The 27,065-nt window shown below is 37.4% G+C and overlaps 1 protein-coding gene across 1 annotated transcript; it reads left to right on the top strand.

Moving 5' to 3' along the window:
* The first annotated feature begins 11,190 nt into the window (after positions 1–11,190).
* Positions 11,191–21,406, top strand: LOC121069350 (cytosolic beta-glucosidase-like). Its single transcript, XM_040555452.1, is given in 6 exon segments — positions 11,191–11,244; positions 11,736–11,808; positions 15,976–16,209; positions 21,111–21,153; positions 21,155–21,195; positions 21,198–21,406. Coding segments are annotated over 6 exon segments (654 nt in total).
* Positions 21,407–27,065: the final 5,659 nt, after the last annotated feature.

Below are 27,065 nucleotides of genomic sequence, written 5' to 3'. Positions count from 1 at the left end.
ATGATTACTGACCAAAGGTCAGTTTTATCCTGGTCACTTACTATTTTAAGTTTTGACAAAAATCATTTCATCCAGCTTTGTGATCATATGTCATGTAACTGTTTCCTTTTTTTCATATGAAGGATTGTGTTTTTGCCTGCACAATTTTAAGCAACACTCATATCTGAAGACTTTGAAATTTAGCTTGGCATGTACTTAGTTTAGCCATGTTCTTTTCAGTGCTTTATTAACAATCTATTCCTATTTGATAGAGTTATACAGATTATCCAAGCTATTTTTCTTTTTCATTAGTATGGACCATGTGCAGAAAGAAATAGAACTTCAAGAAACTAATGAAAATTATGTGTTTGCCAATATTTGGAAACTTGAATTACTTCCTCTCCTCTTGGAGAGGTTCATGTGTTCAGAATAAGTGCACACAAACATTTATCTCACTAAGTGATGCAGTGACTTCACTTAGGAAATAAGCACCTAGGAGGGACTCCACAGTGGTCAAAGAATTATAAAGAGACATCGTGCCTGAAAAAGTGAGTGGCATGAGTGATCTCATGGAAGGTTGCAGTGAATTGGGTAATGGCATTATTCTATAAATTTCCTTGAATTAGGCTCAAATAGCTTAAAAAAAAAAAAAAAAAAAAAAAGAAAGGAAAGGAAAAAAAAAAAGGGGCTATTTCCAGCTTTCAACAGAAACTTCCCTTCATTTATCATAGTGATGAATAGCTACACTATGTATACACAAACATAGTTTGAGAAGAGTTTGTATTCAAGTTTTAATGATTGTTAAGGGGATAAATTTTAAAGTGATAGGTGGACAACAGCAGAGGGAAACCACAACAGAAAAGCGTAGCAGTTTTCTGATGCTGTCCAATGAAAAAGCTATTGTTTGCAGATAGATTTGCTGCATCTGTTAAAATTCTAGTCCTACCATCAAATACTTATCTACCTTCTTATTAGATTGTGATCACAACTCACTTCAAAGGCAATTCTAATTATTTCTTTTATAAAACCACCTCTTTCCCTGACAGATTCACAGGAGAAATTTGAATGATAAAAAGGTAATCTCTAACATCATTTACAGTGTTCGTGTTTGAATTGGTTGTATACTGAACACAAGCCTTTAAGATTTACTTCTCCACAGGAGCTGAGATATGGTAGTATTGAATTTAATAGGCAATCATTCAACTTTTTAACTTTTAAAATGCAAAGTAAATTTAGTACAGAAGACTTGCCATTGCAACGTTACGGATGAAAAGATACATTTCAGCATCCACTTGGCAGTACATACAAGTTACTGCATACAAAATATTCAGAACGGGAGAGCTGGGATACATGATTTTGAGTTTAAGGTCTTCTTTCTGACATTTTAACATCTAAGTTATAAAGCTCTGTTAATGTCTATTTTTGAAGGGCTATTCCGAGCTTCATATTCTGTTGAGCATTTCTACGCATATGCTTTCCAGGACAAAGCAGCACAGTAACTTACTTTAATTAAATCTAACAAAAAACTTCCAGATTTCCATTTTTCTAATTGTGTATGGTAGAACAAAACATATATCTGCACATTTTCCTAACTCTTCAGAAATGTGCATAGTGAGAGAGAATAATTTTACAGTAGAGGCGAGAATGTATAGGTAGGTATTGTCCCCTGAAAAGGACATTTGCTTGATGAAAGATCTAAATGTTTTCCTAATCCTGATATTGAGCTTTTATATGGATTTTGAGAAATCATTTATCTTTTCTCTAGGGACTCTCTTCTCCTTCATAGCACCTTTTCAGGCACAGAGAAAGAAGATCTGAGCATAACAGCACTGGAATCTTTTTGCACTGGAAATTGTTTACTGTATTGTAAACAACTGGTGTTGTTTTGTTTTTGTTTTATAGTACTTTTCCTTTGACAGTGTTATTCCCAACTTACTGTGTTCTCGTTCCATCTGGGAACTCTTCTCACTGGAAAATTCAGCACATGGAAGGAAAAAAATGCCAAAAAAAAGTTCAAAAATGCATGTCACCCCTTTTTTAATCGAAAATAAGAATTTGGGAAGAAAATAAACCAATGCCTACATAAATTAATGTCTGTAAAGTATTCCATGCAAATAGCTAGATATTGCCAGAAACAAAAGTTATACTAATCACGAGATCTTCTCTTAAGAAAATATTCCCAGCTTTCTTTGTCATGCTGACATTCTCATCGAAATTTCCTGGGAGAACAAAAGTTTTGTTTTGTTTGAACCTTCTCCTTGAAAGGCAAAGGTATGCTTAAGGCACTACTCCAGCTGTATAACAATTGCAAGCTTTATAACCAATAGCACATGACAGAGCATGCTGAGAGATACACATCTTGGGTCTGTTCTAGGCATCAGTCCAAGACTTTATGCTGGAACTGCAAGAGAAATACAGATTTTTTGAGTATACACAACCTGCAGTCTTTAGAAAACCCTTAGAAATATTATATATAGCATATGTTGACTAGGAGCTGGCTAATCTTGATTGGGAGGGAGACAGCAAAAGAAAAAAATCCCAAACCTTTTTGCAATACCCATTTAACAACCCATTGCAATAGTGACAGTGCAGCCAGGTTAAAAGAAGACTGAGAAAATAGCTTTTAAAATATCAGCTACAGTTGTGTGAAAAAAAAATGTTTTGCGGGTAGTAAAAATTTGGGTACCATCATGTGTCGTATTTTCCTTTCCTTTCATTCAGGTTGACTAAATAATTTATTTTGGTGAAAGCTAAGACCTCATCCAAGTTCCAATGACTTCAATGGAAAGCTTGTGCTGATTTTGATCACAGAGGCTCTTTCTACCCTTATAGAGTCTGAAATGGGATTTTTTTTGTAATGTACTTGTCAGAACCGTGATTGAATTTGCATTTTTTCACTGCACGCTGAGGAATTCCACAATAGTATGTATAAAAGGAGGAAAACTGTAAAATTGGAAAAAAAGAATTTAAAAAGCAGCAATGATTATGACTTTTTTTTTTATTATTTATTTACTGTTGGAACCAGTAGAACTGAGATATATTTAGTCAGAATGTAGCACTGTGATGTACTTTTGTCAATAAGATATCCAGAATGCCATAAATAAATAAATAAATAAATAAATAAATTCAAATTCAATGTAGAATAGCCAACACATGCTGATTAGGACACTCATCTAGTTCTAATGTTCTAACCTACTGGGGCAACATAAGAACTAGGCTCTTTTCTTGCAAACATTTAAGCTAACAGCTCTATCTTGCATCTACGCATTGTTTTGGTGTACAAGTGTACTTGCCTCTTTTTTTCTGGTCTCAAATTTGTCCTGGTACAGATCAGAGGTGTCTGAAACATGAGATTTTCACAGGAAGAAAGAAAGGTAGCTTTAGCATCTCCAAACTGAAGGAGGAAATCGAAATTTGGACACAAATGACAAATGCACGTTAGCATAAGCCTCTTGCCATATCTGGCAAGATTCATTAAAATTTGGAACCAGTATAAGCCTTGGAAGAAAAACCCTTTACATAAGCCCAGTGGAGAGCTTGTTAGAGTTTGATTGTATAATTTGCCAAAGATTCAGTCCACTTTGAGAATGCCTCAGCCTTTCTCAGCTTCTTTGAATTACCTGGATTGAGCCAGTGCTGCAGAGACTGAGCAGGCTCCACTCTAGAGTTCAGAGGCTAAACAAAATATTCCCTGCCATTTTCCTACTGCTGCCAAAGGTTGTTTCAAAAAAACCAACAGGCGCTAAGATCAGGAATGCAGGCCAGAAGCGGAGTATAAAAATAATTTATAATCAGTAGAGCACACTGCTGCAGAACTTGGAACTCAACGTAAAGTTCCTCAGTCTTTGGCAAGGAAACAAATAACTGGAACCAGTGACAAGCTGTAGTAATAGTCCACATAAAAGGTAACAGATTTCTATTGCTACAACTTCTTGCCTTGGCTCAGACGAAGAGAGGAAAGTGATGTGAGTAGCAGCACCACCAGTGGCTGGATTTTAAATACATTTAATAAAGTGCTGTATGAATTCTGCTAACAGAATGGTAATTTCCAAAATTTGCTTTTCAAAGGCTAGAAAATAACAGATTGCCTGTGTCTCCCCCTTCCCAATCCGTGTCATAGATCATGATACAGTCCTTTAATTATACCCAAATACCCACTATTTTTCTACAGGCCTCCTTGGGAATGTAAGGAGACAGAACCATTTCTAAGAGGTCAGTATGTGTGTTCAGCCAACCTTCCCATGCTCATGTCTTTAGTTATTGCCTCCTACTGGAAGCTGATCACCCAACAGCCAAAAGCTCTAATACAGCAACCATTGCTAGGTCTATTCACCAGTTTAGTTTGAAAGAGGCAGTTAATATATGAAGGACTTGGATACATAAACAGACTTACTTACCCATAAACTCCAATTTTTTGTGTGTGTGTTGTTTATAAAATTCTTTAGTATTTAATCAGAAGAGGAAAAATGTACATGATTTCATCTGCACTATGTGAATGTTCAGATTCCTCTGAGCAAAGCTAAAACATGGGGAAAGATTAAAGAACTTAAATTGAATGAGATACTGTGTTCATCTGTGTGACTTCTTTGCTAAGAAGTCAGCCTCTGTGATGATAAAAAGGTCAGTGCTGCACCATTATAACTACCATATCCTTTAATCTTTTATTTATTTATTTATTTGTGTGTTTAAATCAAGCAAGAGACAGCTATGTTAAACAGTTATATTGATTTTTTTTTCTTTTGATTCTATTAGTTTAGATTCAGGGTCAGGTACAAGTTTTGCAATATTTCCAGAATAACATCATCCCCAGACATCACTGCACATCTGTAACACTGTTTGGAAGACCAAAAATATATATGTAAAGCATAGGTTGTCTGAAAAATAACCTGTATTTACTGAACTCCAAATAGGTACTTGGATTACTTTGTCAAATTAAAGTATTGCTGTGCTACTTATCTCACTTTCCAGGTGCAAGCAGTAGTATTTACTAATATTTTGCAGGATAAAAATGAACAGTACAATGGATAGTATATCTTGCAAAAGGAAAAAAATATTTACAGCATAATGGCATAGCACATATCTTTTGAAAAGTAATATCAACTACTGTCTCTCATAGTGTGCTGCTGCTTAATAGTAGATAGTTCCATATTGCTGATATAGAGAAGTGGATTTTATGTAAATGCACTAATATAATGGGATTTCTTAATCCTGACTGGTGGAAGAAGCTTTTCAAGCATATTTGCTAAAGTCATAGTCAATGTCATTAGTCATAGTCAGTGACACTGGAAACAGCATTTCTGTAAGAAAAGAAAATGAAAGATACCGTTTCACTGCTATAAAAGCTTGTCTCCCTATTTCTAGCTAATTCTGAAAACAAAATGTGGGACTTTACAGGACTTAATACAGATCATAAATGTTGAAATCATTGGGTTTAGACAGTACATCCCCAGTACAAAATCAGTCCGAGCAGAATCCTTTCTACCTGATTCTAGACATGTTAAAATAAATAATAATAATAAAAATACCTGAAAGGTTAAAAAAAAAAAAAAAGAAAGAAAAAAAAAAAAGATAAGAAAGATAAAGTGTTAAGAATTCTGGATTGCTAGTGTTTCAGCCAAAAAATCTTCACAAAACTGATAAAAGAGTGGCTCTATGATCATTCAAAGTTTTAAAACCGGGTTTATATCGGGGGTGTTGATTTTTGCTTTTTTGTGGTTTTACACATCCTGCGTGAAGCATTTCCCAGGTGGTATGGTGACACATTTGTAGTGCATTCTCTGGTGCCTAATATTCTAGTTGCCCTCACTTTTCAGGCTTTATATCATTTGCAACACCAATATAATCCTGTCCACTTACTCAGCCATGTATTTTCACAAATGTTAATTTTTCTGTCAAATTTGGTTGAAGCTAGTGAGTGATTTCCATTGGTGTTGGTTGATAGGCTGCAAGGACTGAGCTGCATCATCTTTGTAAGAGCTCAGACTTCTCACCTGCCTTTTCGCCCTCCATGTGATGCGACTGGAGCACACGCCTCTCCCGCTGGGAGAACGGAGTGGCAGCAGGGGCTGCAGGTCGATGTGTGCATGGGGCTGCAGTCAGTGCAAGCTCTGCCTGGCTTTGGCTGAATGCCTGCCCTCCTCTTCTTGTTGATGGCATATGCTCTCAGAAACCTGCAACAAAAAGAAAACCTTTGCTGTGCAGGGAAATATGCAAGTTGTGAATGCTACAGTGGGAGATTAATACAGAGAGCATGTAAGTGAGACCCAGGAATATAACCCAAGTGATCTGCCAGGTTTCTAAGGATAAATATGATTTAGTTAGTAGCTAACAAGGCAGAAGTTTCACAGAGGAGACATCAAAACAGCCAGGTACTGGGCCTACATTTTCAAGACAGTCACGTTTGACCTGCAGATTTGCACTCATACAGACACATGGATGATGTTCCAAAGTGAGGTAACCCTTGGGTAAGGTATTGGGATTTCAAAGTGTACATATGGGGAAAAATGGGGCATACTGGTTTTAAAACAGAGCTTGGTATGTGCAGTGAAGATGATATACATATTTGAAAATTCAGCTCTGTGGAGAAATATCATGACATGAACAAAGGAATTGCACAGATTTCAAATGCACGTAACAATTCTGGACCTTCTATTTTAAAAATGGTAACAAGTTTCATTTAAAATCATTCAGATGTCATCCTAGCTACTTTCAAACAACCTGATTAGCTGTAGCAGATATTTTCTTGGCAAAATCAAATCAAGCAACTTTGCCAGTAGGCAGATTTCTTGAAACTGACAATTTCTGAAAAACTTAGGCAGTTCTCCCTGACACATTGGTGAAAAGGTGCTTTCTCAACAAACAGGTGTCATTCTCAAGGGATCTTTCTCATGCCTGTGTATGCTTCTGTTTTTTGTTTTTGTTTTTGTTTTTGTTTTATTGGTTTTCATATATACATCCTCCTTTCTTCTACTTTTTTTTTTTTTTTTTTAATCCTGACATTTTTGCATGACAGCTCATTGGTTTTAAGCCTGTTCACTTACAAGGTGAACAAGCCAGGAACGTGGAATGGCAGGACACACCGAGATATAAATGAATACAGCGTGGTTTTACATGAGCCAGTTTTTCTACTGAAGTGTGCAAATTTAAAGTTGTGGATCAATGCCCTGCTCTCTGCACACTCAGTGTTGGGTCGTAATGTTGTGACAGTGACAAACTCTTGAGCGGTCAGGCCCACTTAAAAATTCTGTATGGAGGCACTCAGCAATAAAGGACGATTCCTTCAACAGCCAACAGCTACCAAGGACTTTTGATGACTGATGACCAATATGGAATATCACTTTACATACATGCTATACATCCTAATGCTGTGCCATGACAAATTGCCGAAACCCTCTCTGATACGGGCAGTGATATAACATTACTTTGGCACCCCACTATAGCTTGTGACCCATTATTCCCAGCAAGATTAATTTATGTTAGTTCCTCAACTGGAATTCACTTGCTCACTACTAGCTTTAGCTCTCCAAGATATTGTGCACATATATCTGGTATTGGAAAGTTCATAGCAGCTGGCATTGCATCGGCAGTTTTCTCAGCAATATCAAAAAAAATCAAGCTGCATGATGCAATTACCGGAAGCAGTGGAAGAATATTTTATTTCTTCAGTCTCATGCTTTTACTGTCTCTTAGCCAGTGGCTCACAGTTATGTCATTCACTCCATGAAGGACAACACTCTGTTAAATGGATGGCTTGCTTCTAAGTTTTCTTCCTGGAAAAAATTCTGTAGTTACACAATCTCTGAACATCTGAAAGATGGTCTGTTTTTCCAGTGCCCAGACTAAATGCAGAGGAGAGCTGATGACAGAAGAGCTGCTTAAGATGAGTCATTACTGCTTATTTTTTACTAGTTCTGCCCAAATTTCACTGTTTTTCTCTACTGCTCGGTTACAGACACTTGCCTAGTTTTCCTGGTGTTCTTAATATTAAATCTCTTCCAGCATTATACCTGTAACCATCTGTTGATTATTTTTTTTTACCCAAATATTATTCTTCTATTTTCTAAACTGAATGTCATTACAATATTCTGACTGTGTTTCTAATCTTGCCGTGACCCCTTGTATTATTTCTCCATTTTCAGCAGTATGTTCAGCTCCTCCTAGTTTAATAGATCTGCAGATTTCATTAATGTACCATTTACTCCCTCTTCTAGCTCATTATTGAAGCTATTAAATGGGATCAGAACTAATACTAATCTTTGTGTACTGCACTAAATGCCTCCCTTCAAAGTTATTGTTTATCATTACCCTTCATTGTTTGTCATCACCCTTCATTTCAGTCAACATGAGAGTTCATTTCCAATTTGATTTAAGCTTGGGAACAGTATTTTGACACAGTAGAGATGGGAGAAGAAAGGCTAATCCACAGCGCAGCAGAAGCTTCTAATTAAGGCTTAATTTAGGGGATCAAAGTTAGGAGTCCTCTCCTGCAGCAACAGTGCAAGGTGGAAACTGTCTCTGTAATTGAGAACACCTAAGCTCAGTGCTAAAATGTCCAAAAGAAAACAGTATACTGATAATATTCAGGCACATGACAGTATATCTTCTGCTGTCTGTTCATTAATTTTGTATCACAATAAAATAAAATTAAAAAAAATCAACTTTGTCTGGCAGACTTCAAAGTGTTTTAGTAAATTTGTTTTCTCAATAGCTGTTCCATTATGTTGCCAGGGATGGAAGCTAAATTTATGAGTAGCAATTTCAAAGACAACTTGCAGAATATGTGAACTTCTATCTTTGGCTGTTTCAGAGACATACGCTTGCAAAGCATCTGTATCCTTCTTCTGTTCCTGCACAGTGTACTGTTTCAGGAGATTTTAATTTTCATAACCCCTCCAAAGTTTAATTTATAAATTGTATAGTAAATGTTATTAAACATATTTATAATATGTAGATAGGAATGTAGAAACAGGATAGGATATGTAGAAACAGAATCAGTCGGGAAAAATTAATTTTGACAAGATATAATTCCTCTGATATTAATTAATCCCACATGACTAAAGGTACCGACACCAAAACCTGTTCACCCTTGACCTTTATATAATACCTAGCATTTTATAAAGATAGGTTGCCAACTCTTAGCATCAAACCCAATTACCCTTGTTATTTATTGACTTACCAAAAAATATGTTTATCCGAGTGTGTTTGGATATCCAAGAACTGCTCAAATTTTCCTAGGGATATTTTGCTTGAGCTCTTTTAGTTACATATAATCTGTGTCAGTACAAATGTGAAAACAAACAAACAAACAAACAAACAAAGCCAACAAAATCTAATCTGGAAAAAAATTGCCTCTAGGTAGAACTGAGTTCTCTTATAGTTTTGTACATATGTATTGGACAAAACAATGGAGCAGTGGACTACTGAATTTTAGGTAGAGGTGAGGCTACTTATTAGATGTGGGGGAAATTGCCAAAGGATGAAGAAGGCTGGATGAGCCAGGCATGCATCCTAAAGGCCATGACATGGAGTGGGTCTAATGGAAATATGATTGCAAGTCCCACTTCTGCAACAAGAAACAGGTTCATGAGTCCAGAAATGCTAGCCAAAGTGGGGTCACAAATCTAGAAACTGGGCTGCCAGAAGAGTTTGAGATTAGCTGCTAGAAACTCAGCTTCTCTGAATTTTGAAGCTCTGCATCTTTCAGTATCTGCCTACTTATCTGACATAGTCTGCTATCTCATTACTGTGAATCTGCCTTAACCTCTGAGGCAAATTTTGTTCACTCTTCCCCAGACTGCTTATGGAATATTTTCCTCCCACTCAATCTCTCCTAAAACCCATCTCTGTCTCTGTTGATTCCTGCCAGAGAATCAGCAGTGACACTTTTTAGCCTTGTTTTTATGGTTAAGCATTTTTATAAAACTTTTTATTGGGTTTTTATTGCTACTATCTCCTGTCTGCCTCTTCCCCCATATTATTGAGTTACATATTTATTACATCTCTTGTGAAATTGAATTGTATGATTTTCTGGGAAAAGATTTAATGTCACTTACATTTTAAAAGGTACCTACCAATAACATTTAATGATGTAAAAAATATGCATAATTACTCTGGTTCATTAATACCTATTAATCATGATTTAAGATGTCCCTGATGAGTTTTAGTGTTAACTGTCCAATGCTTACCTCCTTGCAAATGAAAGCCTGAGGAGGCTGCTTCCACCAGAGAGCATTAACTCATTCATTGCATCAGTCTTTAGTCATCAGTATGAAACCTGTGAGAGAGATGTACGTCTGTCTGAACTATGCATCAATGTGTGTTTTGAGAACAAATTGATATGTTGTGCCTCATTTCCCCCTTTGTTCCTTTGTATTCAAAGAGCCTTTACCTTTCCTTTGAAAGACACTTGAGGAAATGCATGCCTGCTGTGAAAGCCTGATTCATTTTGCATTGCATCTGCACTGTCTGGTTCTGTAATGTGCACTTTGGATTTAAATCAGCTTCTCTGCATCTCTGCAAAGAATATATTTTCCTAATAAGTTGACTCTTCTGTTGTGTGCTTTTCTGGGAAAAGTATGTGCACTAGCTGTATTAGTGGCTTTTCTGTGTATCTTAAGGTTTTTCTTGTTTTCCTTGTAAAAGAAAGTATTACATGCAAGTATAACACTTTGTAGGAGTAGGTCTTCACCTGGAAAGGTTTCAAAATCAAAAAGGTGAAACAGAAGTAAACAAAAAAAATATTAGTTGTCAGACATTATTGTCTAGCAGTCCAATAAGTGTAGATACTGACCTTGGCAAAAGCAGTATAGCTGTGGTAGTGTAATAAATGGGAGAAAAACTTCTAACTCAAAAATAAATAAATAAATTTGCAGTAGTGCCATCTAGTGTGCCAGGTGTTGCAGCTTTCTGGAAAGGGACAGTAAACTACTTCAGCCCATCCCACTAGTTACAGTCTTACCCAGGCTGGTCCTCCTGCTGCTGCTTCCCTCTCTGCCTGCTGGCAGGGGAGCAGTAACAGCGCTGGCAGAAGGTAGAGGTAGACACCTGAGGACTGCTCTGCAGATGCTGATCCTGGCACATGTGGTTGTCGTTGCTGCTCTAGAAGAAAAAAAAGAGCATCCATGGGACTTTAAAGAAGGAGAAAGATCTTCTGCATGTACTCCCACATAAAACTGATTCTTCTACTCATTGATTTCCATTGCTAAGCATACAATGGCTAAAACGTCCTTTCTCATCCACTACAGCATGGACAGGCCAATTGTTTTGGTATGGTGAGAGAAAAAATACACATTTGATGCCAGAAATGCAGAGGCACTGCTGCTTTTTGAAGCTAGCAAGGAGTGGAAAGGATTCTTTGCCTGGTCACTGAAGGAGTGATGTTGACTAGAGGGTCACCAAAGTCCTTTGGCTGGGGAGTGGGTTACGAGGGGGAGGTGAAGGGGAATGGGAACCTGCTCTGTGTGCCAATGCTGCAGACTAGGTGGAGCCCTTTTACCGTGACCACTGTAGGCTTTTCCACTGCTGCCTTTTTCGCTTTCACTGTTAGCTAACTGAACCTCTCTGCTTTAATCCGGAGATATGCAAAGTGCACGGCTTACCCTTCAGCCTGTGAAGCTGCACAGGGTTTATTTTTGTCTTCAATATAGAATCTGCTTGTAACAAGTGGAAGAGTGATCGAGCCAGAAACTGTTGTCTGCAAACGAAGCCCACATCTCCATAGCATCGCATAATGCTGTGTACTCGCCTGTCCTCTGCAGCTGGTGCTAGAGGATATTGCTTTTCCAGCTGGATTTGCTTGGGGTGCAGCTACAGCGGCATATCAAATTGAAGGTGTCAATTTTTAGCTGCCAAAGTGTTAAAGAAGTTTCAAGTGAGCAGGAAGTCAGGATCCAGGAAGGAGAGTGTTTGATCTTTGCCTCACTGCCTGGATGCTGCCTCTGATGCAAATGCATGTAGCACTTCTGCTTAAACACTTCTGGCCTGAGCAGTAAGAGGAGGGTAAAAGGTGATTCAGATCTCAGAAATATGGTTAAGTAATGGAAATGGAGGAGGAACCTCCACCACTAGCTATTGGGGGGGAGAGGGGCAGAAATAAGTCATTTTCCCACTAGCTCTTATTTCCTTTCTCTAGAGCTACTTTAGGTAGGTTACTATTGGCTGTTCCAAAAGAGCACGGATGGGAGAACTATTTCATCAGACATTGGTACTCATGGGGGTCCTCAGGGAGGAATTCATCTTCAAGGAATATGAAAAACAGTGAACTGGGAGGTTAACAGTGGGAGACCCCCCCATGCACGTGCCATGTTCCACACTAAATGGTGGCACTGGTAAAGTAGTTTGCCCAGGATGGTAAGAAACTATGTGGCAGAGTAGGGAATGCAAACCTGTAAGATACAGGGACACCGACAGCTGTAAACCCCCAACCTTTCTCTCTTCATAAATGTGTGTTTAGAGACCTCTAAAATACATATAGATCTGATTTTCTCATATTATACCCTGCAGCGTACAGGCACTTAGCTCCCATTGATTTCAGTGCCTAAATGGGAGTTGTAGATCTAAAATTGTCTTTGAGGATGTAGCCTTTAGTTCTTGGTTATTGCTGAAAGCCAGAATACTTGCCCATGCCTCGAACCTTTTAACGAGCTCTGCTCGTTTCACCTAATAGCCTGAACAGCTCGCTTGTCCCTGGGAATCGATATTCTGGGCCAGATCCTAACTTGAGTCCTGCAATGCGCAGAGCTCTGCTAACTTATTCTTAAAATGTGAATTGTGTGTGCATACAGATGACATTATAATTTCCTGCCTTTTGAGTGGCTAGATGTGCAACTTTAATGTTCTCTTAATGTATTTTTAATGAGCTTTCCTAAGGCCTCTGAGTGGGAGAAACGTTAAAAAAAAATCTATAATGTGGTCTAGACATTGCTCAAATGACCCTTTTCCCACAGAAGTAAGAAACTCAACAGGGAATTCCTCCTCCTGAAAGCTGTGGAAGCTATGCAGCTTCTGACTTAAAGGCAGCACGATTGAAGCAATAGTTCTTGTAGACTCCAAACCTAGTTGCTGCACATGTCACAAGATACACAGTAGATGAGGCAAGAGCTGACAGGCTACTTTTTTTTTTTTTTTAGTCAGCTATGTATTTATGCACAGCACAACCTTCTTCACTCTGTATATTTCAAAGTGCTAAAAAATCATACCAATTGTACTCTGCATGCTCAAAGTGCAGATTTCGGAGGTTCATGACTCAGTCAAATCAAAATCAATTTGCACCAGAACACTCAAAGGCACTTCTTCTTACTGAGGGCCATTTCTATGCTAAATTTCAACTCTCTGCTTGATTTTTTTTTTCTTTGAAAGAGAGGGAAAAGTTGCTAAAAATTCTTGTAATGGTAAAAGTGGTTTTCTTCACTTCTTTCATATGCCTACATACGAGCTACATTAATTCAAACAAAATTTTACCTGGCAGAGACCAGGCCAGGAAAACTTCACTCTGAAAGGTAAAAGCACAGCTGAGTTAGAAGAAAACCTAACTTGGAAAGCAGATGAAAACTAAAATAGTCTGATCAGTAATAGCCCCAATTCACTAGCTCCACTTAAAAGGAAAATAATCCTATCTTATTCTATTGTAATAATTGCAGAGAATGGGGAATATGCATCACCTTTCATCATGTTCATCATTAGATTAATCACTTGATGGCATGTTATTGTACTATGTAAGGATTTGATAGCTAAACCTCACCTGTGTGTTTGAAATGTAAAATCAGTTCCTTATTGCTGTTTTTTCCTGGCCCTGAAGCTTGCTAAAACTCAGGGTATGTCTCCACTATGAACTGCTGTGTAGCATAGGGGTTTCTGAACAAGCTTAGAGGTGCAGCAGGCTCAGTTCATTGAAGCTAGCTGAAGCAGAGCAGAGCTCTGTGCAGGCTAATTGTGGCTCAGCAGGATACTTTAGTGTATGTGGAGCTCTCTGTTGCCTTGGCTAGATTGCTTCCTACACTTTATTTAGCTAGCTCAGGTACTCCACATGGTACAGAGAGGCTCTCTGAACAAGATGAGGAATGCTTGAAAGTGGGTCTGTTTGCCACAGCCGCCATCGGCTTTATAGTGGCTAATGACCACCAAAGAAGTACTGTCAGAGTGCTGAAAATCAAATGCTTCTCCCCCTCCCTCTCACCTCCCTTGCTGGAGGAAGGCAGACACAAAAAGCAATGGTGCAGCATCTGTACTAGCTTCTGATTCTTAAATGAAGGTGTCTTAGCTGCCCATTCTGGCAGCTTTTGGCTTCCCTTTACCCCCACTGTGGTGAAAAGGAGCTGTACCATATCGATGTGGTGCAGGAAGCCTGCTCTTAAAGGCTTCCACATTCTATGTACCACCAAAGAATTATTATTGTTTGTTATTTCATGCACTCCTCTGAAATGAATATTTATTTTTGCAGGCATATTTGAAATCAAAAGCAGGATAGAGAAAATTCTTAGTACTGTATTTTTCTGAAGACCATACAGGCAGAGTGCAAAGTCTGTGATAAAATCTGAGATTAAGAGAAACTCAAACTGTCTGGATCTAAAATTTGACCTACTTTGAAGGTTGTCCCACATAAGAGTTTAATTTACTGACCAACCAAATGTAGATGTATTGGTGTTCGTGTGCTGCAATAAAATTCTGTAAAGAACATGAAATGTGACAATGATCTTTGAAAAGCTAGGTTATAGAAGTGATATTACAAATTTTAGTAATGCTTTAAATTAAGTGTCTTCAATATGCTTAACCTTGCATTAAACTTAGATTTAATAAGACAGATGTGTATTAAGTACTGAATATACTTAAGGGAGCAATCTTGCGTTGGCAGGGGATGGACTCAATGACCTCCTAATAGTTCTTCTCCATCTCTAATTTCTATGATACTAATTGATTATTAAAACACTTTTATTGAGGATTGATATGTAGCTATTATATAGTTATTAATCTTACAACCCAACTGATATTTAATTTATACATGATTTTAACACACAATGTCATTTTAGTTTTCAGAGAGTAACCCTGGAACAGTGCATTCACTGGAGCTCTGAAAAATCTTGCTGGTAAATGATGTTGGTCATTTTGGGGTTATTTGGAATTTTATGATAAAATCACACTTTGCAGGAGTGTAGGTTTACAGAGCTCTCCACATTAAAAATAAAATGTTTGCCTCCATTACAGCATTGCTCTGGAAAGACAAAGAAGCTCGTCAGGAAGGAAGGTGCATTTATTTGGCTTAAGTACTATGTAATGTTAATGATGTGTAATCTCAAACAACATCTAAATTTTGAATATTTTAAACATAATCTCACTATCTCGATTTTGGGATTGTAAAGAAATTTCCCAAAACTATGAGAGTGAAGAAAATGGTGCAGGGATTTTGAACATTTAAAATTCATTTCTGTGAACGTTTGGCTAAGCAAAAAGCAGAAGTTTTGCAGAGCTGTGTTATTAATTCAGCTTGTATATGCCTAGGGCCATGGCTCATAATGGCATTCCTTTCTTTTTAACAGACTGTCAGGATTTTCAAAGGACATCTAGAAAGCCATAAGTGCCGATTTGCTGGATATATTTCTCATACCCTAAAGGCTTTCTTTGATATGGACTGATCTTTTACATTTATGGATGGAAGCTGCATTAGAAAATGCCCTTTGTGAAAACCTGTAATATCTCCAGAGTTGCAAACATCTGATTTTTGGCTAAGGAAGTATGAAGTGTGTAAGAACTCGTGCTTTTTGAAACAGGATTTTCAAATAATTAGCAGCAAGCAAAAATATGAATAAATGCAAAACGTAATGCAAATGTATATACCAATGCTTGAAAGTTCCTAGTTACTTTAAATGACATGGGGAGAGAGATACTGCTTGATTTGCTCTTAGGATTTTGAGGTTTTTGTGCCTACTTTGTGGTAAATATTTACATTCAACATATGTTTTTTGATGTCAAAAGTGTAACAACCAAGTTTTGTTTTTCAAGCAGAAGGCTGGAATGCAGATGGAAAGGGCCCTAATGTCTGGGACACATTCACCCATCAGGGAGGAGATCGAGTTTTCAAGAACCAGACTGGTGATGTAGCTTGTGGCAGCTACACTCTGTGGGAGGAAGATTTGAAATGTATCAAACAGCTTGGATTGACTCATTATCGCTTTTCTCTTTCCTGGTCACGTCTGTTACCTGATGGGACGACAGGTTTCATCAACCAGAAAGGCAATTGTTTCTTAAAAATAGAAGGTTGCAGCTTTAATTCAAGGTTATTGCTGCAGTCTGGCATAATTAATCCAGTATGCTATTCTGCAGTGTAGCTTTGAAATTGCAACTTTTTTCAGAGTAATTATGGGATGATTTTTTATAGGTTTGCAACAACTTACTAATTAATATTCTAGATCCCTTTGGATAGCACAATCTTTTGGGATAGGATTAGTGTTATGTTTCCTATGTATTTTTGCTTACTTCAGTTTAATTGTAACTTTAAATCATTTTGCTTCATCAGAATGTTTTTAGTCACAGGAATCCTAGCCACAAGGATATTTTTGGATGGCTTACAATAGACAAATCTCTTATTTGGCAAATACATTTAGATAGCTTATCAGTATACTCTGATGTACTGAACTTCATGTTGACTGTTTTACACTAAGAGGGGCATTTTTTTTTCCCAGATTTTTATTTATTTATTTATTTTAGAGAATTAAAGGGGATTCTTCAGACTCAGCTAGGAACTATGTCTGTGACAAACACAAGACAGCTCCTGCTCTGAGGAGAAGAGTTTTCACAACCTCAGCAGATAATATAAAAGTATAAGTGTAAAGGGATACAGCACATAAAAAAAGCTGGCCAGATTGCTAGATGTCAGGTATAAAATTTGTTGCACATCTGATTTCTTTATTTAATTCTGTTGGTATAGACTGGGGGAAAGATGAAGGTGACTTACTAGGAAAAAAAAAAAAAAGGAAATGGCAGCATTCCCTGCAGAAAATAGGGAATGGAAAAAAAGATGAAATAAAGAGAATTGTGAAGTATAAAAGCAACTGAAGCTGAACCAGAAAGAATGGGAGAATCAAAGCAGTTGGCTGAGGTCTCCTGTATGCTGGGAGGATAACATTCTGAGGAAAACATGCAAAGCAGATTTGGATGAACCTCTGAATCTCAGCTCCATCTCCTACTCTGAATCTCAGTTCTACCAAGAAGATATATACCTTTGCACTTCTGGGGCCGTGTTTGCCTTGGTAATTCTTTTCTTCCACTGGTTTGAAGACTGCAAAAATGGAAGGCTTCAGAGAAAATGCTCTTGGTTATTCTGATCTGTACTAAGAAGCAGAAGCAATATTTTTCTGCAGGATTTGGTCATGGAGAGCTTGGCTGTTCAACAGGCAGCAGTCTGTCCTCTGCAGATTATATTTTTCACCAGAGAGCAAAGGAGCCTTTGTTTCAAGAATTCAGGAAGGGGGGGCTGGTGGATCTGCTGTAAACAGACCAACCAAGCCATTTTCCCCTGCCGAGCATGACTGCAAAAACTGTGCCAGCATCCCGTAGAGGCTTGAACGGAAGCCTTCCCTTTGCCACCAAAATTTACAATATGCGGCCCACTTTTACTAGCACAGCTTGTCCTTCCCTCAGAATGTTTTTTGTGGCACATTGAATTTAAATTTGGCTGGGTCCTTGTGGTTTCTTCCTGTACTGATATTCCTTCAGCTAGTGCTGCAGGCTCCATACAATGCCACAGAGCTGCCCACTGAACAGGCTTTGTTTTTCAGTCATCAGAGTGGAAGATAGCAGACACATGGTAAGGAAAGCTAACATTTTGACAAAACTCGGCTATAATTTCAGAAAATGTTCACTCGATTCCCAGTATAAGCAGTTGCCTGATTAATATTATGAACTTTACATTTAGTGAAAGGGCATTGGAGGAACTCCAAGTAGGCCAGCTTTCATTAGGCAGGAGTTCACTTCTCTTGTGCAGTGATCTGTTGAAGCAATTGTAACTGCCTAGCACGGAAAGGCCATCATCTTCTATATAAACATTTTTACAAAGAGCATGTGAAGAATTAGAAAGCTTAGAGCAATGTCCTTTCAAATGAAATCATTCACACCAAGAGATTCACTACCAATTTCACACCTAAAACAGAGGACATTTGAAAACCTTTAAAACAATTCTGTTTCCAGCTCGGTGGGGGTGGGGTATTTTAAAGCAGCAGTGCTGTAGGTGTCTTGTTCTTAAAACACGTCAGGATCAAAATAGGGTTTTGAAGTATTTTTGCATGATTATTTGTGCCCTAGAAGCTGCCCCGAGCAGAAGAGGTTAGCTGCTAAATACTAGGTGCAGATGTGGAGGAAGACAGAAGCAACAGGCATGGGGCTATTAGGTCTGGGAGAGTTTGATGTTTTGCCTCACTTCAGCATTAAGGCAGGGAATCAGGATGGTGAGAGAAAGATGATAGAAAGGAGAAAAGAAGAATCCTTCAGTTTCCCATGACAAAATGCTCCTACATGTCTGTAATACCAGAAGTTCGGGGTGTCTCCAAAAAAAAACCCCTTATCTACACATTTTCCTGGAGGATAGTTTTCTGCTGTTATTTCTACTTTTAGCTAACCCACAGATACAGCCATAAACACTAAACCAGGCTACTCTGGAAGGTATGGCACAATCTGGAATTTTGAATTGACATTTATATTTTTCAGGGATGCAGTTAGATATCCTTCTCTCTCTCTCTCTTTTTTCCCTAACACAAAGGATAAATCTTTTCCAATACTGGTGTTTAATTGAAATGTAAAGAATGAATGGTAGCTGGTTGAGCTTAAATGTTATAAATTTTACTAAGCAATTTATAATTTGAAAAATAGAATAAGAAAAAATATTGTCTTCTAGTTGAGCATTACTCTCAACATGGTATAATTATATACTAGTGAAGAATTGTTTGTCCTAGATTGTGGTTATGTAGTAAAACTTGTAGTCCCACCAGCAACAGTTAACACACACCCAGTCTCTCTGAATTTAAATGGGGCACTGTTCAAATGTAACAGAAACAAACTGTATTTGCACCTAATGGGTTGCAAATTGCAAGAATATTCTTCTCAAAAATTAGAATTCTGATATAATCATTCCCCTTTTTATGTGGGTGCATTCTCAGGCACATGCATGTATCTCCTCAGAATTTAATGTGTTTTCTTGGTGCTGTGCTTGGAAGAAAAAGCAAACCACCTGTGAGATTTATTGTGAATTACTTTGTAAACAAACTTATTGAGTCTTGCTGTGCTAAGGCATGTGTTTGCACCTGTTTGTTTACAGGAAGGCACTTTCTATATATGGGGTTCATAATTGATTGCTGCAGTAAATGTTGCATTAAAAAAAGCCGTTTGACACAAATCCTTAAGATCAGTCATTTGCAATTAGGATAATTTGAAGTCTAATATCAATACACACAAAGCTGGACCTACACACTGCTGGGAATGTATAGTACAATACAGTACAGACTTATTTGTTACTCAACCAATTTCCTCATTTGAATTAAAAAAATATCTGGTTCACACACTGATAATAATAATACAAACCGTATGTAATCTCCTAAGCCTACATTTTGTTAACTTGTGCAGCTTAGTTTTCCTTTCTTCCTCCTCCTTTCTGCTGAGTTCTCAACTTTTTTAGACCTTTTTCAGTTTTGGTTTTCAATACAGCAACTCCTTGGGATAGACATTTCCTAAGCAGCTGACCCACAAACCCTCAATGAATTTTAGGTTTCTAAGGTTCTTAAACACTTTGGTATATTTAGCCCAAGTCTCTGAAGCAAAGGCTGTCTGATTCTAAATTCCACTGGCATGATGGAGACCTATTCCTGGCTGGAGCCTCTTAGCTTAACAAATAATACTTCAAGGCCTCTGTTGGCCTTTTCCAATTACCTCACTAAACCAGATAGTTCTAGTAAAAGAGCAGGCTAATTGATACTCTTTGAACCAGAGCTTATGATGTGTTTTGCTATATCTAGTGTTTTCAAAAGGCTTAAAAGCAATGTAGCTGTGTTTGGATTTAAGCAAAATTAAAAATGCTTATATGAGGGCTTAAGGTATTTTGATATTTAAACTTGCAGTGAACTCAGCAGCATAAAAATAGTCCTTTAGGAAACATATTCATGTCAGCCGCTGCTAAATCTGAACAGAAGGTGGATTCCTTTTAAGCCTCTAGAAATGCATCCCCAGTGCTGGTCGCCATTAACAGTGTATCCAAGAAATTGTAGCTGAACTCTGTCTTATCAACGGGGGACAAGAAAGGTTGGAAGTCATGAGATTTTAGAACGGTGAGCTAATTCCTTCTTAGAACCAGAGGGACTGAACTGTCTGCATAACGGTGGTGTAAAAGGAAGAGAGTTGGTTGCTTGGATAAAATATTGCAAAGCCATTCAAGTTGGTAGCTAAATAAACCAGTGCCCTAAACACCTAAAATCTACCAGAGTCCCATGAAAAGCCATAAATTTCATGTAGATCTGGTAGGATGCCCTATCGAATGAGGGAATGATTAAATTCACACCACTGCAAAGTACTTAGCGCATTGACAGTATCTTTGTCTTGATGTAGGCATGGAGAGCAATAGAAAACAGAACAGCCTAGAGGAAGCAGTTTACCCAACTAACCAAATTCAAATCATAAAAGATCAGCTTGGTTACCTTGCTGAATGTGACACTAAACTTTTTTAAAGATACAGTTCTCAAGGAGAGAAATACTTTCATTGGAACAAATCTACCTATCATACTCTGAAGTGTCAGGATTTTTCCAATGCATTTTGGTCTTGTACAAGCAGTTGGGCTGCCATTCAGGCATTTTAATGAAAGGATTATATTTCCATGTGACCAGCACCCATCAGAATTATGTTTCTCCTGAGGAGCTGCTGTCCACTGATCTACTTTGAAAATTTGCATCCTCATTTTATTTTATGTGCCTGAATGGAAGATGTTGTGTGCTGAGCATTTTTGCCAACTCTGGGGTCTTGTGACAGTAGTCAGCATGCAGTTGAGAGAGAATGTTTGCATCTCATAACAGAGAAAAATGTGCAGTGAGGTATCTTCATGTAAAAATGTAATAAATTTAGTAAGTTAACCCGTTCATATTCCTTTCAATGTTTTTGGGAGTCAATTACATCAACAAAATCATTAATAACTTGGCAAATGGCATCCTGCTTACTGTATCACTTTGACTTACCTCAGTCTTTAGAAGATAAAGGGGCTGGAGATCTGAAAAGATCATTGAGACTTTTGATATTCATGCAAAATATTGCTGCAGAGCATTTGAAGACTGAGTGAATCTGTGGATGACTGTTAATAAGCCTTATGTTGTCGGTGTAGATGGTTGTGAAAAGGGCATAGCCCCAGCTACAACAAAACCTGGTACCAGAGCTTACATGGCAGCTATCCTTTACCCTAGATAGGTTTATCAGAACAGTATTTACTGATGGTGAATATCCAGACATCAAGAAGTTCAGTATTTCAGCAACACATTCCTTTTTTTGAACTAATCATCAAGGCTTCTGGAATTCAGTAAAGAGTTAAAAATGATGGTCATGAATACTGCTGACTTCTTTGCTCTGAACTATTTCACTTAAGATCAGGAAATACAGACAAGAAGCTAAGTATCTCAATGGTCTGTGAGGCTGAACAAACAATGGATCCTTCTTGGCCTGTTGCAACTGGGAGTTTGTGGCTGGCTGTAGTACCATGGGGTTTACACTGACTTCTGTATTATATCAAGGTATGACATAAGGCTCACAGGACTATTTAACCACTGTTAGCTGGCCAACGAGGTTTCTGAGAATCCAATGAGTAATATGAGTGATTTGTTTTTTTGAGGAGCCCATCTGGATGGCATAAGACATTGGACGATATATAAATAGACGAGTCACCTTGGGATTCTTAATTTAATTTTTGCATGCTATCTATTAAGAGTAGGAGCCTTAGTGTTTTCCTATTGCCTTTGTACTTGATAGCTGTTTTACAATTTGAAATGATACACCAGTGTTATATCATCTTTTGAACTCCAGAAATGATCTTTGTGATTCCAGCAGTAAGGCATTCCTGGCATGCATCTACTCCTGGCAATGGGACGTGCGGTGACTGCCAGTACCAAGGGGTTAAGGAGCAGTGACAATAAGCAGATGCTAATGCAGGAAAGATATTTTAGTCTTCTCATTAAAATAAGTCATTTCACTGTCTTCATGGATATTTGCACAGTTTTGCTTTTCCATTGTTAGTCATAAAAGGTCAGCTCATGGAAAATTAAGTTAATAGGGTCAGTGCAATTTGATGAAAACTAGTTTTAGTTTGTAGCTTAGAAAAGATAGAGGGTAATGCATCTGATTTTATGGACTTTCTTACATCTGTTCTGAATAAAACTTCTGCTCTCTTGTTCTAGGATACATAGAATATCCCTGTAATTTACATCACTGAGAATGGGTTTTCCCAAAGTGACCCTGCTCTACTTGATGACAGTCAATGATGGGAGTATTTCAGGCTGAATTTACAGGAAATTTTATAAGGTACCATTTAAAATGATGAAAGATCAATTGTGCTAACTTAATATATTTTTCCTTTGTACTTATTTGCATTCAGCAATGACCAACGATTCTTGAAGCTTAAACTCTTGTAAATTTGAGTAAAATTATCTGGTTTAAAAAAAAAATGTTTAGCTGAAAGGAGAGCATGTATTTTTAATCCTGCTTCCCCATTTTGGGATGGAAACAGATGAAAAGGTACTCCATACATACATTATTTATAAACTCGGTTTTGTAGGACCATAGTTCTTCATTGAATAAAGCAACCACATTGATCTTCAGAACTGCTTATTACATACTTCTCATTGTGAAGGATGTAAAATTGAGTGCACCTGAAAAACTGACCATTACATCTCACAATATCCTTACAGAATACAATCTTCCATATAGAATGAGGTCCGTCCCATATAGAATGAGGTCCATGTAATAATTCATTCCTGTATAGGACCATTAAGTCTTTATAGCTCAGCTTCTGCCTATACATCAGGATGGCCAACAGTGTTCAGCACCAGCATGGCTCTTTTTTTTTTTTTTTTTTAAGACACTGTACTATTCACTTTGATAGAAATAAAGTTGATACAGTTTTGAGAATTTCTGGAAATTCCATCCCTACCTTCCTTCTGGTTGGAAGTATTCTCTGATTCTCTGAGCTAACTCACAGGGAGTGGGTCATCTCTCTATGTATCATGTGAAGTGTATTTTAAAATGCCCATTTGTTTAGATAACAGGTAGTCTCCCTGTCATATTTGTCCAATGTGATCACAATCATGAATGTCATATTCTTATTTAATAGCTTTTTTGTAGTCATTCTTACACCTTCATTTTGCTTCTCTTTTACTTTTGCTGTATTTATATTCTTTATCGTTACGTTCATTCAAATGTTCATTTAAAAAAATACCTTTCTGTCTTCCTCCTTTCCATTCAAAGTCATTACTTAGACTTGTCATCCATGCCAATTAACTAATTTTCTTCAACTAAGTAGAAGATGCAAAGGGCCATTCTCTGTCACTGAAACCAGTTGGTAGGGTCTGCTTCTAACTAGAGCAGGCAGATCATATTCTAGCTGCCTTTGGAGAACAGTGCCTGTGCTGTGCCATATTTGGACCCAAGCCACATCTGGAGAGAAGTTTTGTCAAGGAGTAAAAATTAAGCTCTGTGGATTATCAAGGGTTTGTGTATGAGTCAAGCCATTGGTCCTGTTTTGTTTACTTACCAAGTTGTACACAAGATGTCTGTATTTGACTTACTCTGAAGAAGATCAAGAAATTAATAAACATTCAATTCTTACCGTTCAATGCAATGTAAACGGGGTTAATTTACCAAATCTAGTTCCTCTGCAATTTATAGTGTCTTATCCTGAGGTAAACATTTAAAGTGGGTAAGATGAATCACAACTAGGTGCATTTATTTACACAGTTCATTTCATGCCCAGGAAGGCAATGAGGGGAGACTAGCTCTGAAGTAGATGCCTATATGGGAGACATCAAGGGTTGGGTAAATTGAGCCTTACTTTGTCATTCAGTGAGTCCAACAAAGCTTTTAAATGTGTATGGTCTGGCTAATCAGTGCAACTGTACACAGGCTTAGTTATATTGGTGCTTTAATGTTATGTTGAATTGATGTCTATCTGTTTGTCCAGTAATAAGCTCTGTGGGCCACTAGTTCAAACAGGTCTCTGTAAACAAAGATAATATAAATATGAAATCCATCATCTGTAAGGCATTCTGTGAAGAAATGCACATTATCACTATGTAACTTCCCTCCTGAAGGCTGGAGTAAACAGTTTGTTAAAGCCACTCCCTATGTACTGACCCATAAATAAGCAACCCATTTCAAGTTTTCAGTTCAGGTATCTTGCAAAACAGGATACTCAGAGATGCTCACATTATTTGATGCTTAAATGCTTAACCATTTATTAAGTGTCATGTGAAGCAGAACAGTTTAATTGCTCTGCATACAGTGTCTACAATAATTCCTTATCTTTGAGCTAACTTTTAAAACGATTAGTACAGGCTCATTCATGCAATGAGCTCTGGGTCATGACAGGGGCCTATGTGGATTTTGCTGTGGGATTTGGGCATGTCTACTTACTTTTTTGTCTTTTGTCTAAGAAATTAATATGCTTGACTACAGAAGAAAGTGTATCTACAGCCTGTGACTGCACTTGTGCGTTAAAATACAGGTATTTTAATGTCTTCACTTTTTTTTTTTTTTTTTTGCATTAAAAATTATCCTAGCTTTTAGAATAAATGTTCGCTCAAATACATGCTTACTCAAATAATGAGTGTCTCTTTTGAAAGAGCTCTACTCTTGTGCTCTAAAAATCAGATACTTCAGTGCCTCTCAAACTAAGTAGCAAGAATTCTGGTGTGTAAAATGCCTAAATTTTGGCTATCAAGACTATTTAAATTACAAGACTTTGAAGGGCAGGAGCTATCTTTACTTCATGACTTCATTCAACAACCTTCACCCACTAAGAATGTGATCACACAGTATAGATAAGTAACAAAACCACTGTATGTTACCCCTACGTTTTATCTTTAGAAAAAAGATTTTGATGCTGTCAGAGAAAACTGAGATTTTTATTTTTGGGGCAGTGTTAGTAAATAAGACCAGAAAGAGCAATATAAATATGAACTAGGAAACAGAGGGTGAACAGCATGGAGCTACTGTAAATATATCACATTATAGCTGTTATAGATAGAAAATAGTTTTTAAATGGATACAACGTCTGCCATGTTGCCTCTGCACTATGTGAATAGATAAAAGCATCAATATTTTAATAAATGTGGATATACATATTTAGCATCTCTACAGAGCCATAAGCATGCATGGTGCTTTACAGATAAATGAAAATGATGTCTTCTTACCCCAAGGAGCTGAAAATCTAATTTAGATACAATGCATGAAGAGATGACGAACAGAAGGCTGGATGAAATGTATAAAGAGAAAATGGATCAGAGTAGTGAAATGCCTTTTACTACAGTTGCTCTTCCTTAATTTTATGTAATATATGTTAAGGATGACATCTAGACCAAAGATCAAGGCTACCAATAAAAAGGTAATTGAAACTACTTAGTTTGGAAAAGTGGAACCTTTTAAAAGGGATAATAGAATTTCATGAAGTCCGTGGAAGAGAGCAATGTAAATAGTGGGTAAACTGTTGCCAGAGGCAGATGACGGAGAAGAGCAAAGAAGTTATTCTATAATCTGGCCAGTAGAAGATTAATAATAATGCTGATGGGGAGGAAAGAATGAATTAAATGAAGGTTAGATTGCAGAGGACTGCAAGAAGTAGGCACTGGAAAGAGAGCTGAAGTTAGTATGAACAGAAAGTGAAGAAGTTGAGGATGATGTGATGTGATACACGCAGAGACAAATAAGAGGGAAATGAGGAACAAGAATAAATGAGAATAAGCAGGACTAGAGCAGGGAGAAAATAGAAAACATATGAACATTCAATTTGGAGTTAGCTAGAAGGTCAATGGTAAAAAATGCAGGGCAAATAGAAGAAATTATCGCTAGGAGGAAGGAACAGGTAAAGCTTAAGATTCAGATGGTGTTAATTTTCTCCTTAAATATGCTTAAATGAAGCAGAAAAGAAAATGAGATACAGAGAACGCTGACTGCCATGGGAAGTGCAGAGCAGAACTAAAACTGACAGTAAGCAAGGTGGTACAGTTAAGAGGATTTTAAAAAATGTACCTTAAGTTAAATTCAGTCCCTTCTCGACTGCTTTTTTTTTTTTTTGTCCTTTTTTTCTCAGACTTCTAAAAGCTGTTATAAAACCTTTTATATATTGTTGTCACTGTACACTTTGACCTTGCTCTCATGAACTAACCATTTAGTCTGTGTTGTAGATACATACTAGCCTGCTTTTTCTGCATTCCCATGCACATAAAGCAATGAGGTTATAATACAATACTGTAGTCCATGAAAATATGATTTATTGTTAAATTAAATATGGATGTCATAATGTGAGCCTCTCGGGTCAACTATAAGCTTGAATGTTATTGAAAGAGCTGCAGCCGCAGCTCTGTTTCTTCATTGCTGCTGACAAAAATGCCTCTACAAATAGAATACAACAATGCAGACATCTTAAGGAGTCTCTGAGATGTGCTTTCCCTGGCATAACATTGCCATGTGACATTTTCAAGAACTATAAATACATTGACTGCATTATAGTATAAAAGTTAATAAGCTTTGCAGTAGTCACTGCGGAAGTGTTAAAATCAAGCTGAATTCGTTGTGAATACTATAAGGGATTCAAAGGTTAAAACAAAACGAAACAAAACCCAAAACCCATAAAGATACAGTTAGCATAGAATGATGTATTTGTCATATTTTTAATATAGTGTAGGTCCAGAATACATACATAGATGTGATTCTATAAAGTTTCAATTCAATGCCAACTTTATAACTTCACATTATCACAAGCACATCCACATGTAATTTCTTATGATAGATGTCTGAAGCCACCTCTAGACAATAGAAATGACTTCACAGCAAGATTCTTGTCAGTGAAAGTTTAAGCCTCTTT

The sequence above is a fragment of the Cygnus olor genome, chromosome 4, assembly GCF_009769625.2.
Source record: "Cygnus olor isolate bCygOlo1 chromosome 4, bCygOlo1.pri.v2, whole genome shotgun sequence".
NCBI lineage: Eukaryota > Metazoa > Chordata > Aves > Anseriformes > Anatidae > Cygnus > Cygnus olor.
The sequence above is the reverse complement of the archived record's forward strand: the minus strand, read 5'-3'. Positions and strand labels throughout refer to the sequence as shown.